We start from the raw sequence: 17,834 nt of genomic DNA on the forward strand, positions 1-17,834 counted from the left end.
CAATTTACTTGCATATCCACAGACTGGTTTGTCTTTTTTGTTGACAGTTGCCTTGTGGAATGAGCTGTTTTTTTCAGTTGTTAATTTAGTTGCACAAAATACTTGCACATATACCCAGAAGAATGGATGCATAGATAAGCAAGCATGCACAAACTTACACATACACCCACGGTTTGGTTCATCTTTTCATTGATAAGAGTTGAACAGTTGCCTAATGGAATGGGGTGTTTGTCTTCTATTGTTGAATTAGTTGTACCAAATACTTATGCACTAAATAAGAATGTATTAGTTAATACACAAGCATGCACAAGTTACTTGCAAATCGCAGTTTGGTTAGTTTTTTATTGGTATAGTCGCCTTGTAGAAGGGGCTGTTTTTCCTCTATTTTCGATTTAGTTACATCAAATACTTGCATATGCACCTAGACGAATGGATGCGTGGATTTGCAAGCATGGACAAACTTTCTTGCATGCCCGCAATTTTGTTCGTCTTTTTATTGATACAGTTGTACAGTTGCCTTGTGGAAGAAGGTGTTTTTCTTCTCTTTTTATAAATTCTGTACACTCAATACTTGCACATGCACCAAGAAGAATGGATGCATGGATATGCAAGTATGCACCAATGTGCTTGCATGTCAGCAGTTTGGTTTGTCTTTTTATTGATGCAGTTGCATGTGCAGTTGTTGGTTTCAGTGCACTAAATACTTGCACATGCACCAAGAAGAATGGATGCATGGATAGGCAAGCATGCACAAACATAATTGCACGCCCGTACACATACTAATATACACACACTTGTGCAATCCCACAGGCCTTTTTGTAGCCTCTTTTCCTGGCAGTCTATGAGCCCCAGAAGATTCCCTGGCAGATGGGGGTTTGAGAGAGATGATCAGGCTCTGGTTTGGCGGGCGAAGGGGAATGGAAGCACAGTAAAACTCATGTGAAGTGGTCCAGGGTGAGGGAACCTGCTGATCAGCAGTGGGCAGAGAGCACAGACGAAGGCTCAAAGGAGATTTGTCTCTGCTGTGGCAGCTGTGGTGTTGCGGGGGAAGGTGTTTGGAGCCCTTCTTTCTGTCTTTCCCCCGTGGATGATGCAAGACCAAAGGGCCCGGAGCAAGACTCACACACTACGCTGCTTGTTAGCACTCGTGCGTTTTAAGAAAGCAAATTTTGAAGTGTGATTTTTTTTGTGTGTGTGTGACAGGACCTTTCACTAGCTTTCTACTGCTGTGAATAGATATGAATAGATGTGGCTCACAAAAAAAGTATGATGCAATTTTAGAATCAATTATCATGGTAATGTATGTCAGTAATATATCTTAACGCACTCCGTATCTCTCCTTACAAGCGCTTCTCTTGGCTCAGTCGCCGAAGTGCTCCGCTTTGTGCTGCGGAAATACTCCTCTGGCTAAAATGCAAACTGCCAACTGCAATCTGCACTTGTCTTTGACTGCATGTTTGAAAAAAAAGTAATGTAAAATATGTTGTAATATATTTTGAACACTAGGTTGAAACACAAAGAGCGGGATTCAATGGGCCAGAAGTCTCATACATTCTTATTTCAAACACTTGCTGTTAGAAGCTAGCCTCAGGCCGCTACAGAGAGAATAAGGCGGACGTGCTAGAGCAAGGTGTCTGCTGTAGATTACCCTAACCCTCACAGTTACGTCCCTCAGGCCTCTCCAGGGCTCAGTGGCAGGATTATGTGTCTGAAGACTTCTCACATATGAATAAGACCCAATAAAATGGCATCTAGGGTGCCGTTGACATGTAGAGATAACAGGGGCATTAATATCGCCATGATAGCCTGTCTCAGTTTTCAGGATGTTTTTTCCTTGATACATTTGTGTTGCACTGCTTACATGCTTGCTGTGCTAACACTTAAAGATGATAGCTAAAATTTTCAATTGCTGTGTGTAAAATTTAAATAAATAATGTGCTATATTGACTTTTAAAATGCCCGTAAATATGAATAATGAATAGGTAGGCAGGAATTAAAAACTATACTGATTCCCAAAAGCTCTCAAGGACTCATTTCCAAACTGTTTTTTGTAACTAATTCAGGTAATCGTACAGACGACGGTTCGGACATAGAATCAGAGCCAGACCTGCCCTTGAAGAGGAAACAGAGACGAAGCCGTACCACCTTCACAGCTGAACAACTGGAGGAACTAGAGAAGGCCTTCGAGAGAACGCACTATCCTGACATCTACACCAGAGAAGAGCTCGCACAGAGAACCAAACTGACAGAGGCTCGTGTACAGGTGAGACACACGTGCTGACACACCATCAGATTCAAACACGCATGGAAGTACACTATTGGAGTGCACAAATATACACACTTAGACACTGAGAATTATTTGGGGAGCTGCAAATTAAGGTATGTGAGAAATATTAGATCATCTATTTAATAGGTAAATTATTCATCATAAGAATTTAATTATTTGTTGAGAAATTCCTTATTTTAAAGTTTAATTTAAAATTTTAATTATTTTCCTTATTTTAAAGTTTAATTGTTCGTTCAGCATTTGTAATCCAATATACCTCCAGAAGACAATAATATGCCTGTACTGAAACGTTGTTTTCCCCCTGGACAGTTTTGCAATGTAATAATTTGCAATTGACATGAAAATGTGGCAATCGTTGAAACATACATCAAAAACAACATCTAACAAGCATACTTGCATGAATGTATTTACTTATGATTAGTTACTAATGTAATATCGGATTGGCATGTGGATCTTTTGTGGATCTTACTTTTTTCTCAATTCATCCAAATGCCAAATTGTCAGTGTTTGTTATATTAATGTATTCAGCAGAGACTAATTGTCTGACCTCCCTTTTCCTCTGGGAATACATCACTCTTGGTCAGATGTCATTTGGAGCCCTGACCTATTACTTTCACCCGAAGTCTTTGGGACTCTTCCTGAGAGTTTGTGAACCATGTAGTTTTATGTAACATCCAAAAGCTAATACAGTAGAATTATAGCAGCAGCTGCACTCAGAGCTAGTGGGAGACGAAAAGAGGGATGGGGGGAAAAGAGAAGGGAAGAGAGAAGGACAGACAAAATGCATTCCTGATGGATCTCTCATCTCTTACCCGCTGATCGCTTCCCAGCACTTGAAAGCTGGCCGCTACCTGTAAATCCCTCTACATATCAGAAAGGATCCTTCTCTGGCTCTCTGGGGATTCTGTGGCTTGACAACAACATTAATCAATCAAGCACTTGTATAACAACGGAGAAGCTAAGGGGTAGTAGGGGGTGTAGGACTCTCCAAAGTCTTATCCTCTATGTTGTCCTGGGACTCCATGGATCCCAGCTACTTACAGTATACTTAGGTTCCCCATCAGAATGTATACTTCTGCAGGGTAACTGATCCAACATATGTCTTTGTCTGTCTCCGAGCAATCAGGGAAGAAGACATATGTGTCTAAATGGTTGCTTCCACACTCATGGGAGAATGCTGAAAGATTTATGCTGTGCCTGTGTTCTTGCAATATTTCACACATGATGTGTTCAGGGGACTGATTTTCATTGATTGTAGGCTTACTGTATTTAAGATGCCTACTATAAGCTCTGGAGCATTAAAAGGCATTCATTATTACTTAAACAGCATTGCAAAAGTTGAGATCAAGGTATCGTAGGGATTTCGAAAGACTGGAAAACAGACAGGGACAATACTGAGTAAAAAAAAAAAAAAAAAAAACATGCTGTAGGGTCCTGTCTCATTGGCAAGAATACCGTTTCAATTTTGGCAAGGGTACAAATTCCGGATTGTACTCTATCAGCCATATTGACAATGTTGATAATATTAATTGGTCAATTGAAAGCCATATGGCTGTCGAAAACAGGCATCTTTTGTTCCAGCATATCATGTCAACCAATGAGCCATATTTGTAGGTCAATTGTAAATTTCTTGGCCTGCCAGAATCCCCTGGGGGGTGCTTGGTGTATTTATGGTAACTGATGTAAATGAGGAGATAGGACATGAAGACAAACTCGAACAAGGCTGAATAAACTCAAAGAACACATCTCTTCCTCCTACGCCCTCCCGCATAACAGAACTAAAGGGATATCATGTGAAAAGCTGAGGTATTTGAGTCTTGGATATAATTTGTTAATGCAATTTTTCTCATAATCTAATTCTGAAATACTTTGAAAATCTCTAGAAGGTCAACTCAAACTTAATCTTCTGAAAAGGACACCCTAAGAAATGTCTCTGGTTAAGCAGACTAAATAATGGCCATAGGTCTTCAATGTTGTTCACCAGTGTAGAGGTGGAATGGGGCCATTCTCTGTGGAGTCTATTGTAAAGTTCTTCCCCTCCCCCTCCAGTTGGGGATTTCATGTGTGGTTTTGTCATTGACTCACTTTGGCGGAGTCAGTCTGCTGGAATACTCATGTAGATATGGGACATTTACTTGTAATAGTGCAGTTCATTATAGATCACTCTTTGTCATACCACTGGACTAACGTTAAAGGGCAATGGTGATGCATTTAACTCACCCAAAACAAATATGCCAATTTCTGTCAGCTGCATTGGCAAAGTGTTCTAATAAAATAAAAATGCAAGACTCCTTCGTGTAGCAACTGAAGAGGTATTTTGCAGAAGTTCCCACTGCTTTGGCTTTGGGCATGCCGGCAGGTTTCTGTATAGAGATTCCTCCCAGGCCACAGCTAGATCAGACCTTTGGCCCGGCTGGCGACCTGCTCTGCTACAGCTGTGCAGACCCATCCGGCAGATGTCAGTTTAGTGGGGAGTAGAGAAGAGGGCACTGGGGTGAGACAGGGGCCAAGAGAGGGGCCTCTCCACCCCTGGATCACCCACTCCAGACTTTAAGCATGTTAGACAGCCTTCCTTCTCCAATCTTGGAGCCACTGATGGACAATAATACTTTGCACTTTACACTAAATGTGCCATTTAGTCATTTAGTTATCTAACCCTTTTATCCAAACTTACAGCACAGTTATTGCACAAATAATTCCACAGAAGTAACCTAGGGGTAAAGTAACTTACTCAAGTGTACAATAGTGGTACCTCATGGATCAGCCCTTGCAGGATATGATCCTACAACCTTTTGGCTGTAAGCCCAAATCTGTAACCACTAGGCCACACAGCAAGTTTGAGAAACAACCATTTTTTAAACCAACAGTATCTGCATCAGAATTTTCTTGCTACTAAAGGTTTTCAGTTGTATAAAGATAATCATATGTAAGCAATAGCTGCACCAATAACCTTCGAGAGCTGCTTTCATTTCCAAACTTGATTTTCAGCAGTACATGACCTTCAGTCGTCTCTGTCCTTTGAAGATCTTCAGACTATCCATCTTTATCATGACCTCTGCCTGTCTCAAATGCTCAGTTACCTTCCTTGGACCCACTGCAGTTTTATTGCCCTGTCTGACAAATCACGGAATCCAAACCATATTTCACCTGGATCAGTTTCAGTTTGGTGTGAAGGCCATCAGGATGTCAATAGGTTGTGACAGAGTTATGAAGCCTAGCAGAGTCTTTCTTCCTTTGGCCTCATAGTCCTGCTGTTTTGCCTTCCATAATTTGAAAGAGGACCAGATGAATGACATTCGAGGTAGTCTAGCCACCCCTCTGACTATTAGCAGAAGGAGAAATGTTTGTTGGATTTTCTATAAAGTATTAGCTACTAAATGAAAAGCAAGTGGAGAACTTTCAACCAGCAATTAAAAACAGACATGAAACAAAAGGGGCTAGAGCCAGAGAGGCTGGTGATTGCTATAAATCAACATAGAACCAGGTTAAAGTAAATTACATTCTATTCTTATTCAGGCTGAAGTTTTAAGAGGCAACGGTGGGCTCCACTTCAGTTAATGATCATAGAAGAGACGCGATGCTGTCTCAAGTTCCTTGTTTTTGACATAGATCCCCTTTCACAAGCATTTTGCATGCAGCTATTGTAGTTGGCAGAATCTAATAAGGTACAAGCGTTTCCTTTTATATACCGTAGAAATCAATTTGGTAAGAATTTAGCCACTCTCTACCTGGGATTTGTGTTAATGCTGGCTAGCTGCTAGAGGAGGCTGTTTTGTGTAGTTTGTTGAGGTGTTGGTCATGGCACACCTAATGATGTTTTGCATTTTAAGTCCTAACAATGCATTCATCAAAAATAAGGTGATTAATGGTGTAACTTTTTTACTCCACACTGTAAAGATGCTAATATGTTTTGACGATGCTATCTAACTAATCCATTTTTCTCAGTAGTTTTCTGTGGTTTTCCAGCAGTCTTTATGATATACTGTATATCTATCTATATGTGTATAGGTAGTTGACATTCATCGCACAATGGGGCTAAAGACCCCTCAGGGTAAAAGGCACTTTTGATTTTATTTTCTCCCAAAACACTAACCAGAAACCTTACATCAGCATTTTAATAAACACCTGTTTGTCACTATGCACTGCAAAATGTTCCTCATCCATGAGATCATCGCTTCCAATGTCTAAAGCTTGATTTTGAGGTAATTTTACCTAACATTTAATAACTTTTAAAATGTTACAAATTTATCTAGCTAATTATGAGAATCCCTGAAATGATCACATTTATTTTGAGACAAAATACTTATTTGTCATTTTCAGTTTTGTTTATGGAGAAAAAAAAAGTGATTTAAATGAACAAGAAAAGGTGCACCCTTTTCTGAAGTGGTTATTATGAATAAACATTATCTTAATTGGTTACTCAAAAAAACTTATTTGCATAAGTTGACACATTTTGCCCTATAACCAATGCCTTTACATCTACACTATCACTATAACACCCCACATATGGGGTAAAGGGCCCCCTCACCGTCTTAATAATAATAATAATAATAATAATAATAATCATTTTAATCAAAACAACCTTCCTTTATAATGTATTTTCACACAAATTATGATGCTCTGTTAATATTCAATAAAATAAAATGTAGTTTTTTCAATCTTGAAAGACACATTCCTTAAGGGGTGCCTTTCGCTCCATTGTACTCTACATCTCCAACTTACAGTATATGCACATATAGTATGTATTAAAGAAAGTGTATATATTCTTATAAGTTATACGTTTTTGTTAAGTTTCTAATGGTGGTGATATCACAAAATAAATAGCAGCAATATGCACATTATTCCAGCATTTCCTTGCATTCCAAGACCAGTAGAATGCTTGCCACAAAATCCCACCCAACTGAGATTCTTACAGTAGCTTGTGTTCCATAATAGAATAAATAGGATTTATGAACACTGTATAGAACAAAATTGTTGCAAGGCTTCAGTGAGAATGTTCTGACAGTGTTGTATTATTAGAATTTAAATGACTTTCTTTTAGCTGCTTTGTATTCGTTGATTCTTATCTTAGTAATCCCACTTTCCTTTCCTTTCCTTTTTTTTTTTTTTTGTTTTTTTTTTTTTTGTATTTCACATTCCCAGCAATGGTAATTAGCATTGTGCCAGTCTGGAAGACAGAGAGGGAGAAAGAGAGAGAGAGAGAGAGAGAGAGATAGAGAGAGAGAATTCACGGTTTGATGTAGTCAACACATTGCTTGTTAGACTGAAGTTGGTTTAAATTGCATTTGTTGGTATAAAAACAGATGTCGCCCTTGTTTAATGTGTATTCCTTTGAAATACGAGGTGAACGGTCCATGCCTTTTTAAAACCATCCCTTAACAGCATTTTCCTAAAGAAGAAACAGGTTTCACTGGAGAGTGTAGTTGTATAAAAGGGGTGTGGAGACATGATCCAACACCCTATTAAATTTATGGGTGAACATTTTTTTTTGGTTGTGCTCTGCTTTTCATAAGTCATATGCGCAAATTTAAAAAAAATAAAATATGGCACATTACTTACAGTATCTAAATTAAAATAGTTCACCCCAAAATTAAAATTCTGTCATCATTTACTCATCCTCATGTTCCAACACATATGACTTTCTTTCTTCCGTGGAACACAAATGTTGATGTTAGGCAGAAAATTAGAGACTGACAGCCTCAGTCACCATTCAGTTTAATTGCATCTTCTTTCCAGTGTGGGAAACATCTCATAAAAGATGGAAATTAGAAATGTTGTGAATGTGCACACAGATTTATCTGTGAAAGGTGTTTGCAGTAAACACAAATCTCCCCAGACTCGTGCGGACACAGCAACAGCGTTGGCAACAGATTCTAAATGATGAATTCATTTTATGGGTGAAACATTCCTTCAAATACAGTTCTTTATTTTTATTTTACTTTTTCAATTACTTTTCATTACTTCAAACTGTTTATGCTAAATTAACCTCATTGTTTTACCATCTCCTCACATTATAAGCCAAGAGTGCCAATGGACAGTGCTGAGGTTCTTCCTCATGGGTTTTGCTGTGGGTATGATGAGAACCGTCTCAGTGGAGGAATTAGGCTGGATTGCAGCAAGCAAGACTTGGAATCTAGGGCTGTTCAAGGTGACTTTGTAATTGGGTTCCAAATCCAGCTGTGCTGACGCAACTCTCCCTGCTCCAAACAGTACTGTATTAATTTGGCCGCATTGGGCTCAATGTTTGCCAGCTTTAACTTGATAGAGAAACAGGGCACTGGCATTCAAGTTAACTTGTGTACCTCGGTGACACCACGTTCGTTTCAAAGGCACGCTGCGAATTCACTTAGACAGATATGCTTCACAGGCTCCGGTTGTGATTAAAGCAGACGGGAGTCTTCGTGGAGCACATGGTAAAGCCACAGGATCTGCAGCCTTCGTCTTAAACTCTTTGACTAAAGGGATGCAGGCAGCACATGAGACAGAGCAGGAGAGAAAGAGAGACAGAGAAATGGATCCAAAACCTCTTTAAGAATTGTCATAGCATTATGCATATTACAGACTGTGTGGTCTTACTTTTGTGCAGAGATTAGTACATGTGTGTCTATGAGTTTAATAGGATGAATGTGTAGGAAAAAGATCAAACATAAAGCCAAGGAAAGATACAAGCCACCATTTAAGGAGATAAATGGTCGCATCTTCATAATAAAAATCAGAAAAATAAAATATCTCAATTCTCCTAGACAGCAAGGAGATTAAAAGGAGAGCAAATTGAGAATTTTGCTTTGGATTTTTGCTTCTCAAAAATGTCTATATCTATGTCCCCCAAGCAATTGTAGGGGAAACATCTGAGACAAAGTTGATACCTAAATGAATTAAACTATGAAAGAGCAACCTCAGAACAAGAACATTTCCCTCATTGACTTCACAGAAGACAATATCTCCAATTCACAGTAGAAGAAAGAAGGTAGAGACTGTCAAGATGAAAGGGAAGAGGGGTGGAGAGTGGGGTGCAGGGGTCAGGGGTCAGGAGGCACAGCAGAGCATGACACTTTTGGGGTTGTGGGGGAAGGACAAAATGTTCCCCCATTTCCCAACACTAGGCTCAGGTAAACTGGTTGTCCAACCCCAGTAGGATATTAGTTAGAATCTAACCACATACAGTACATTTATAGAGCTTCTACAGGACATGAAACCCTCACTCTAGGTCAGTATTTCTCAACTGGTGGGTGGCAACCCAGAACGATCTTTTCTGATAAGGAAAAATACGACAGCCTGATCCCGCCACGGAATAAAAAATAAATTTTTTTTAATTAAAAAATAATAAAAAAAGTCATTCTGACTTTTGATTTCACAATTGTGACTATATCTTGCAAACTGCAAATTTATATCTCACAATTGCAACTTTATTTCTCGTAATTGGGAGTTTAAATCTCAAAATTGTGAGTTTATAGCTTGCAATTGCATCTCTGTTTCTTATAATTGCAAGTATATCTCGGAATTGCAACTTTATTTCTCACTATTGTTTTTTTTTTTTTTTTTTTTTGCTTTATATCGCAATTGGAACTGTATTGCAACTGCAACTATTTCTTGTCATTTTGAGTTTATATCTCAAAATTGTGAGTTTATACAGTATTTCACAATAGTGATTATATTTCTCATAAATGCGAGTTTATATCTCAAAATGATTAGTTTATAACTTTTCGCAATTGTGACTTATATCTCACAACTGCAGTGTTATTTCTCACATTTTCAACTTTATATCTTACAATTGTGACTGTATTGCAACTGTGACTATTTCTGGAAGTTGCAAGTTTATATCCTTCAAATGCAACTTTTATATCTCGCAACTGCGAGATTATATCTTGCAACTGTGACTTTATATGTCAGAATTGCATATCATCCCTGGTGAGATCTGGCTCCTAAAGAAAAATAATGCTGAATGAAAATAATATAATGCAGTTCAACAGCTAAATCATGCATAGTTTGGATAGCAAAATAAATAGACTTATCAACTTTTAAAAGGGAGAAGAAGGGGCCTGGGTAGCTCAGCAAGCAAAGATGCTGACTATCACCCCTGGAGTCATGAGTTCGAATCCAGGGCGTGCTGAGTGACTCCAGCCAGGTCTCCTAAGCTATGCGCTATGTCTCTGCGGTAACACGCTCAACAAGCCACGTGATAAGATGCGTGGATTGACGGTCTCAGATGCGGAGGCAACTGAGATTCGTCCTCCGCCACCTGGATTGAGGCGAGTCACTACGCCACCACGAGGACTTAGAGCGCATTGGAATTGGGCATTCCAAATTGGGGAGAAAAGGGGAGAAAAATCACCAAAAAAAAAAAAAAAAATGGGAAGAAGAAAACCACCTCCCATGTCTTCTGTTGTTGACATCAAAGGCAGTGTGCCCAATCAAACTTTATGATATTTTGTGCAAATTTATTTTGATTTATTATGCAATTGTATCTGTCACCAAGATGGACAGGCTGAGTGACATCTTTAAAAACCATGAACAAAACTATGCAAAGTGGAAGTAAATACGATCCAGACAACATTATATACAAGTGAATAAATTTGTTTGTAACAAGAGAAAACAATCTGTTTTGATGTGACTTGATGTACAGTGCAATGTAAGACCTGGGTCTTGAAGCAAAATCAGTTGTGAACCACTGTTCTTGGCCCTTTATTTGTACGTAACACCAGGTTTAAATTTGAGATGGACTGAGCAGGTAAATGTCTTCTTCTAAACCCTTTCAGAGCATGATAGCTGGGGTGGGGGTTTCACTTTTTGAGTGCAAGAAAGAAAGATTTGAATCCAACGCATGACAGATGGGTAAGAGTCAACTTTAGTCACATAAAACGTTGGCGATCCATTGAAGTCATTTGAATGAGATGCTAGCTGTTAGCAGGGATGACAGTTTTGCACATGGACAATGTAAGCAACTCTTTGTGCAAAATAGCCTGTGAGTGTGTGTTTTGTAGAGTGTGTCTACGGAGTCGTTGCATCAGAATAGAGTGTGTCTTTGTGTGCACACCATGAAAGTGGAGCTCTTAAAGGCACGTTTAAAAAGGGACGCCTACTCTTTGTGGACACTTTTCAACCAGGCGTATTGAGAGGCCTTTGTCCCCACCTTTCATCTGGATGCACAATGGACCAGCCCATTTTAAACACAACGGTAGATGAACTGCACTGACAGTGTATTAAATGTGGATGAATTGCACAGATCAATGTCCTTCAACCTTTCACATATGCAGGGCTCTAGTCTTTTCCCTGTAAAATATAGAGCGGGCTGCTGTCTAAACAGCCTTTGAGTGGGGCTAATTATATTCATGTTTTGGTGGAGGAGAAGCAATGTGCAAATTATCCTTTTTTAAAGACAACTGTCTGAAATCAGTCTGGTTTAAATGGAGACTTATTTTGGTGTTGTGACTTAAAGGGATAGTTCACCCAAAAGTGAAAATTCTATCATCATTTACTTGCCCTTCCATACACTTATTTGTTTACAAAAATGTATTAATTGTCTTTTGTATCAGTAAAGGCAAACATTTTAACCATATGGGTAATAAATCTTGATATTAAGCAATATGCATCATGTGAATGATGTGTGTGTACATTTCCACAATGTGCTTCCAACAACACCACTGTGGTAAAAGTTCTCTAGATTGTCTTCAAAGTGTCCGTCAGGTAGATAAACATACTCAAGATGTCTGTAGGGGTGATGTGTGGGCTACCTCTGACCTGTTTGCAACCTCTCATTTCTGATGGCAGTTCAGAGAGGCATGTTTATACAGATCACAGCTTTAGCCACTTAACTAGAACAACAGGGACCTCGCCATGTGCTAAGAGGCAGTTTCCCATAGAGATACACTCTTTTACCACACACATACCCTATAAACCTGTACCTGAAATACTGGTGATTCTTAATTGCATCTTAACTTTCTCTGTCTCCTTTTTAAAGTCAACCTGAAATCATAATCTACCTTATTTATGTTCTGAATTCTGTACTGTCTTATTGTGAATGATTCTTTGGCGCATATTAAACTTGCTCCGCCTCTGAAATGGCTTTACTTTTTTGTTGACATCACCAGGCCCTTTCACTATCCAATCAGTAATTAATGCATAAAATAAAGCACCACCCTTTACCAAACATTACCAAAGTCAAATGGGTTGTGAACACTTTTTCATGTTAATTTCCCACTTCTTTCATCAGGTGTGGTTTAGCAACCGAAGAGCCAGGTGGCGCAAACAAGCAGGAGCCAATCAGCTTGCAGCATTCAACCACTTGTTGCCCGGAGGATTCCCACCCACTGGAATGCCAACCTTACCCACCTATCAACTTCCAGAATCGACATATCCCAGCACCACGCTCTCTCAAGGTTAATATACTAAAATCCACAACCCTTTGTAGAAACAACATTGCTGAAACAACAATATCCTTACAAAAAGTAATATACCATGTGCAATGATGGTATCAGATGGTAATAGCATCGAAATTAACGTTTACCATATTCATGTACAATGATATTTACATGGCACTCCAAACTATTTTTGGAATATCATGCTTGTACCGTGGTACATGTGTAAAAAACACAGTACAGTGGTAAATGTTAAAAAAGATGTTAACATGTCTATAAACCATGGTAATAACATGATATTTTTCTTCTAAAAACAAAGTATCAAACAGCACTTTAAAGGTGGTACAATGTACATGTCCAAAATAACATGGTATTACCATGGTACATGTCCAAAAAAGGTAGTACCATGGCACCTTTCCAAAAACATGGTATTACCATGGTACTTGTCCAAAAACATAGTATTACCATGGTACATGTCCAAAAAAAAAAAAAAAGGTGGTACCATGTTACCTGTCCAAAACATGGTATTACCATTGTACATATACAAAATACCATGGTAGTACCATGGTAAATGTCCAAAAACATGGCAGTGCTATGGTATATATCCAAAAAAGGTAGTACCATGGTACATGTCCAAAAACATGGTATTACCATGGTACATGTCCAAAAAAAGGTGATTCCATGGTGCATGTCCTAAAGCATCGTAGTACCATAGTGCATGTCCAAAATATCATGGTATTACCATGGTACATGTGCAAAAAACATGGTATTTATATTTTTGTTAGGCTAAATTGTGAATAAGCAAGCATTACAGTCTCATTCTCATTGCCTCTGTGTTTGTATTTCAGATGGCAGTGGTACATTACACCGGCCGCAACCTCTTCCACCTTCCTCCATGCATCAGGGTGGACTCTCGGCCGACGGTAGCTCCGCCTACGGCCTCTCGTCCAATCGCCACACCTTCTCCAGCTATTCAGAAACTTTCATGAGCCCGTCAGCTTCAAGCAACCACATGAACCCTGTGAGCAATGGCCTCTCGCCACAGGTTAGTGCAGAGAATAACATGAAAGGAACGCTGAATGAACGTCGACATGGTTCAGAGATCAAGTACATGCTAGAATTTAAGCCAGAATTAAGTTCTTGGCTGAATGAGGATCATTTTTTGCACTGACAAAGAGAGAAAAAAGTGTTTTATTCTAAGCACAAATCCAGTTAACTTTAGCTATCTTCCCCAAGTCTCTTTCAACTTAAATGTAACTCAGCTAACATGAAAACATGCTCAGATTTTAAAAAGGAAACTTGAGTTGAGGCTGGAACCCAAGAGTGTAGATTTGGCTTGAACATTGGGGGGTTTTACAGTGTGAAGAATTTACATGCTTCCATTGATCATTGTATAAATATTTGGGGGGTTGTACTTGCTTGTTTTGATTATTGGGAGTGGGGGGGAATCTACGCCCCTGCTATCATCCCCCCTGGAATCTACGCCCCTGCTAGAACCATTTCCAAACCTTCATTTACATATGTAAATAAAGGTTTGGAAATGGTTCAAGTATATGATTTCTAGGTCTTTAAGGTCGACATGAAATCAAAATGAACCCGATACACACATTCCTGGTCTTATGGTGAAATATTAATTGGTATACAATATTTAACAAATAAAAAATAAAAAGTTTCATCAAAATGTAATAACTAACTCTGCCTCTGAAACAACGTTCTTTTTCTGACCCATAGAGACATATAAAGACCACTTTTCACCATCCAATCTATTTCTGATCACACCCTACGTCCTTTTTCTCATTGAATATGCTGTTTCACTCTGAAATGCATCACACAAGTAAAATGGATTGCGAACGCTGTTTCATGTTGGCTTAAAGTCGAAACAGACTGTGTATATATTTAAATGTAATTAAGTTAGGGTGTCTGAGTGACGTTTACCTTGCTGTTCCTTCCTGCGCAGAGTAAAGCAATTGTTGTATGAGCCAATAAGTGGATCCTTTGTTCTGTGGGTTGGTTTTGTGTAGTTGTGGTTTTCCTAGTTATCCACTATGGTCTCTCCAGGCCTAGCAAAGAAAAATAATGCGTATTGATGCAAATCACGTGTAAGGAGTGAATTATGCACAATTATCCATCAATACTGGGCAGTCTTGCTGACCCTCACCGACGAGATGTGGCTAACAAGCATAAAATAAGATTGAAATGGTGTGTAAAGAGTTGAAAATGAATTTCAATGCTGCATTTGTCCACAAATACAATTTTGTTCACACATGTTTTATTGGGGCTTTCCTTTTCTCTCCCCTGCTCTCTCAAAGCAGATTGAGAAACATTCTCGGTATTAACCGCTTTTTTTTTTCAGAGAGAAGAAAGAATTAAGGATTTGGTGACAAAAAAGAGCTTTTCCCCTCGTAACTAGAACGTCGGAAGGATAACATGGGCGTCTTACAGTGAGTGAGATTGTAAATCATGGCACAGGGGCTTTGAGCACTAATGCCTTCGCTCCAAACCACCGTAAATACCAGCAGACATGGAGGTCTTTTTTCTATTAATGGGAGTATTTAACATTGGTTATGGGGGTGCTGTCTCTCGCTTTCTTTCCAACTGTGCTGAAATACTTTTACTTAATAAATAGTAAATGTTTCCTGGTAAATGCTGTGGATCAGTTTTACAGCTTTAAATCGGATAATTGATTTCAGTATTCTATTTTGTGTTTTCTGTTAAGCATTTTTATGTTTTCTATTAAAGCTAACTTTTTTTTTTCTTTTTTAATTAACATTATTGGTCAACATCAAAAGGAAATTCAACAAGCAATTTCAGATGGACTGTGGAAAATTGGCTTATGATGCTTGTACACTGTAGTTGGTTATTTTATGTCACAGTTACACTACCAGTCAAATGTTTGACAGACTTGTGCAAAGGTTTTTAGTAATAATAATAATACAAAATAATATTCATAAATAATGTTAACATTTATTTTATTTTTACTTGATGAATTTGGCTGTATTATAAAGAATAGGCAGCCAACAAGTCGCCAGCATACATAGGCATCTCAGGATCCACATCATGAAGATGGCTGCTTTGAAGAAGATTTTGATTGATTTGATTCGATTTTTTTGGTCACTACATAGTTCCTGTACCTCCATTTGTGTTTATTTTATATTTTATTTTCATGTGCGTATCCAACTTTTAACTGGTAGTGTATACTAAAATATTACAATATTTTGTGGGTTTCAACAGTTGGTACATGCTTATCAAATATTAGGGAAGTTTACAACAAATTGGAGTTGAGATGAAGAGAAGGCTGAATCAGTCACATTAAATTGCTTATTTTTTTCTGATTAAAGACCTCCATTTCCCTCTTCCATATGGAAGAATCATCAACTATCATGGCGAGGAGATAAATGCGCTTTTTTGACAGGAGAGACAGAGTTTTTTAAACCGTCTTCACAGACGTAGCAAAACTTTCACACTAAAGCTCCACATTTCTTCATTTCACATGCAATGTCCAAGAGCATCTGGTGTGCTCATATGAAACATAACATAACCTGAACAAACTTTGACTAACTTTCATTTACTTTAATCTGTAAGTTGACTATACAAAGTCTACTTTACTGTACACTTACACATCATCTTCTTTATCTCTGATAGTGTGAAATGTGAAATGTGTCATTTCTGCGCAACTAGTGTCAGAATTGCAAAACAATTACTGTTTTCAAAAAAGTTTCCCCGAACACTCATAAAATAACCAATGGAAGACAGGGGGTCTTCCATTGGTCAAAAAATAGATAGTCCTTTCCCAAACTCACGCCATTGGTTGAGTGTTTATACTTTTGGGGGGAATCAACCTTCGAATCAACAAGGTTAGAAGAAAGTACTTTAACACTGAAAATTTGCGCAAATCACCTTTGTAAGAAGCTTTATAGGGACGTTTTACAATAAGGTTCTATTTGTTAAAATTAGGGCTGTCAATCAATAATTTTTTTAAATTGAATTAATTGCATGATGTGGCGATTAATTAATCGCAATTAATTGCATTTCAATATTTACAGCAAAAGGCCTCCATGTTAATTTATGACAATACAATTGTTAATTATTAGCTCATGTTAGTTTATAATGCATGAACTAATGCTAACATATGCAACTTTTAGTTTTAAAAATGAATGTTTTTGTTGAAATTAACATTAACCAAGTGCTGTAAAGTGATTGTTCATTGTTAGTTCATGTTAACTAATGTAGTTAACTATTGTTAATGAATACAGCCTTATTGTACACAAAACAAACAGTTCCAATTCTAAATTCGGATTGGATAAGAGGTACTCAAAGCCATTGTAAAATGTCGATAAACACACACTTGTGATCGCGCATTCCATATTAATGCACCAAGTTGCCACGTTACTTGGCAACCGTAAACGAAACCTATAGTTAGGCTAATAAACTATATTACTTGGCGGAAGAATTGTTTATTCCGATTATAAATACAAGTATTTATTGAACATTAGTGTGTTTTATGGCGTTGCTATTGAGACCGTTTTATAAACAGCTGTGCTTTTGTATTTGCGTATTTAGGAAAATTAAGCTTAGTTTTAAAAAAAAAAAGTGGAACTGTTACTGCTGGCTAACTTTACCCTTCAAAAAACCAATAGATGTCACCTTGCTGTCTGTGACAGAAAAAAATATGTTTTTCCATCTTTAAGATGAAAGATAACTCCCTTAGGCCTATATATTAGAACTTTGCAGACAACACCTGTCTGGCGGAGATAGGCGCATGTGCTCGGACGAAAGACCTATTTCTCCCAACGTCTGCTTTTGATGGTCTACTGGTTGCTGGTAGAGATTGACCAAAATGTTGTGAGTGGCTGTAAATGGGTAGTGGCGGCCGAGTGCCAGGAGGTAATGGACCCCTGCTGATCTCAGCACAGGTGTTGGTGTAAACTATCCAGACAGCACACATTTTCCCATTACAGACCAGTAGAAAAGCCATCAACCAGCGGTTGTTGTTGTTGTAGTCCTTGATTATAAGTTAAGACTGGTTTGGGAGTGATGCAATGTCAGATCTATTAAAAATTGCTTGGCCGGACTGCAGGTATGGGTTATTTTTTTGGGGAAGGGTGAGCCGTATTGCCCTTTTTCATTTTGCTGCACAGCAGGTGCTGGATAAGGACACGGACTCTGAGAGATGTCAAGGAAAACATTCTTTT

General features: G+C 38.3%; 1 protein-coding gene across 2 annotated transcripts in view; it reads left to right on the forward strand.

The window, feature by feature from the left end:
- The window catches only part of LOC127427881 (paired box protein Pax-7-like), a 73,322-nt gene that overhangs the window by 26,312 nt on the left and 29,176 nt on the right, over positions 1–17,834 (forward strand). For both annotated transcript variants that reach the window (XM_051675773.1, XM_051675774.1), the window contains exons 5-7: positions 2,064–2,263; positions 12,498–12,663; positions 13,491–13,687. In XM_051675773.1, the coding sequence (XP_051531733.1) occupies positions 2,064–2,263; positions 12,498–12,663; positions 13,491–13,687 (563 nt within the window). The remainder of the gene's footprint in view (positions 1–2,063; positions 2,264–12,497; positions 12,664–13,490; positions 13,688–17,834) is intronic.

The sequence above is a fragment of the Myxocyprinus asiaticus genome, chromosome 37 (assembly GCF_019703515.2).
Source record: "Myxocyprinus asiaticus isolate MX2 ecotype Aquarium Trade chromosome 37, UBuf_Myxa_2, whole genome shotgun sequence".
Taxonomy (NCBI): domain Eukaryota; kingdom Metazoa; phylum Chordata; class Actinopteri; order Cypriniformes; family Catostomidae; genus Myxocyprinus; species Myxocyprinus asiaticus.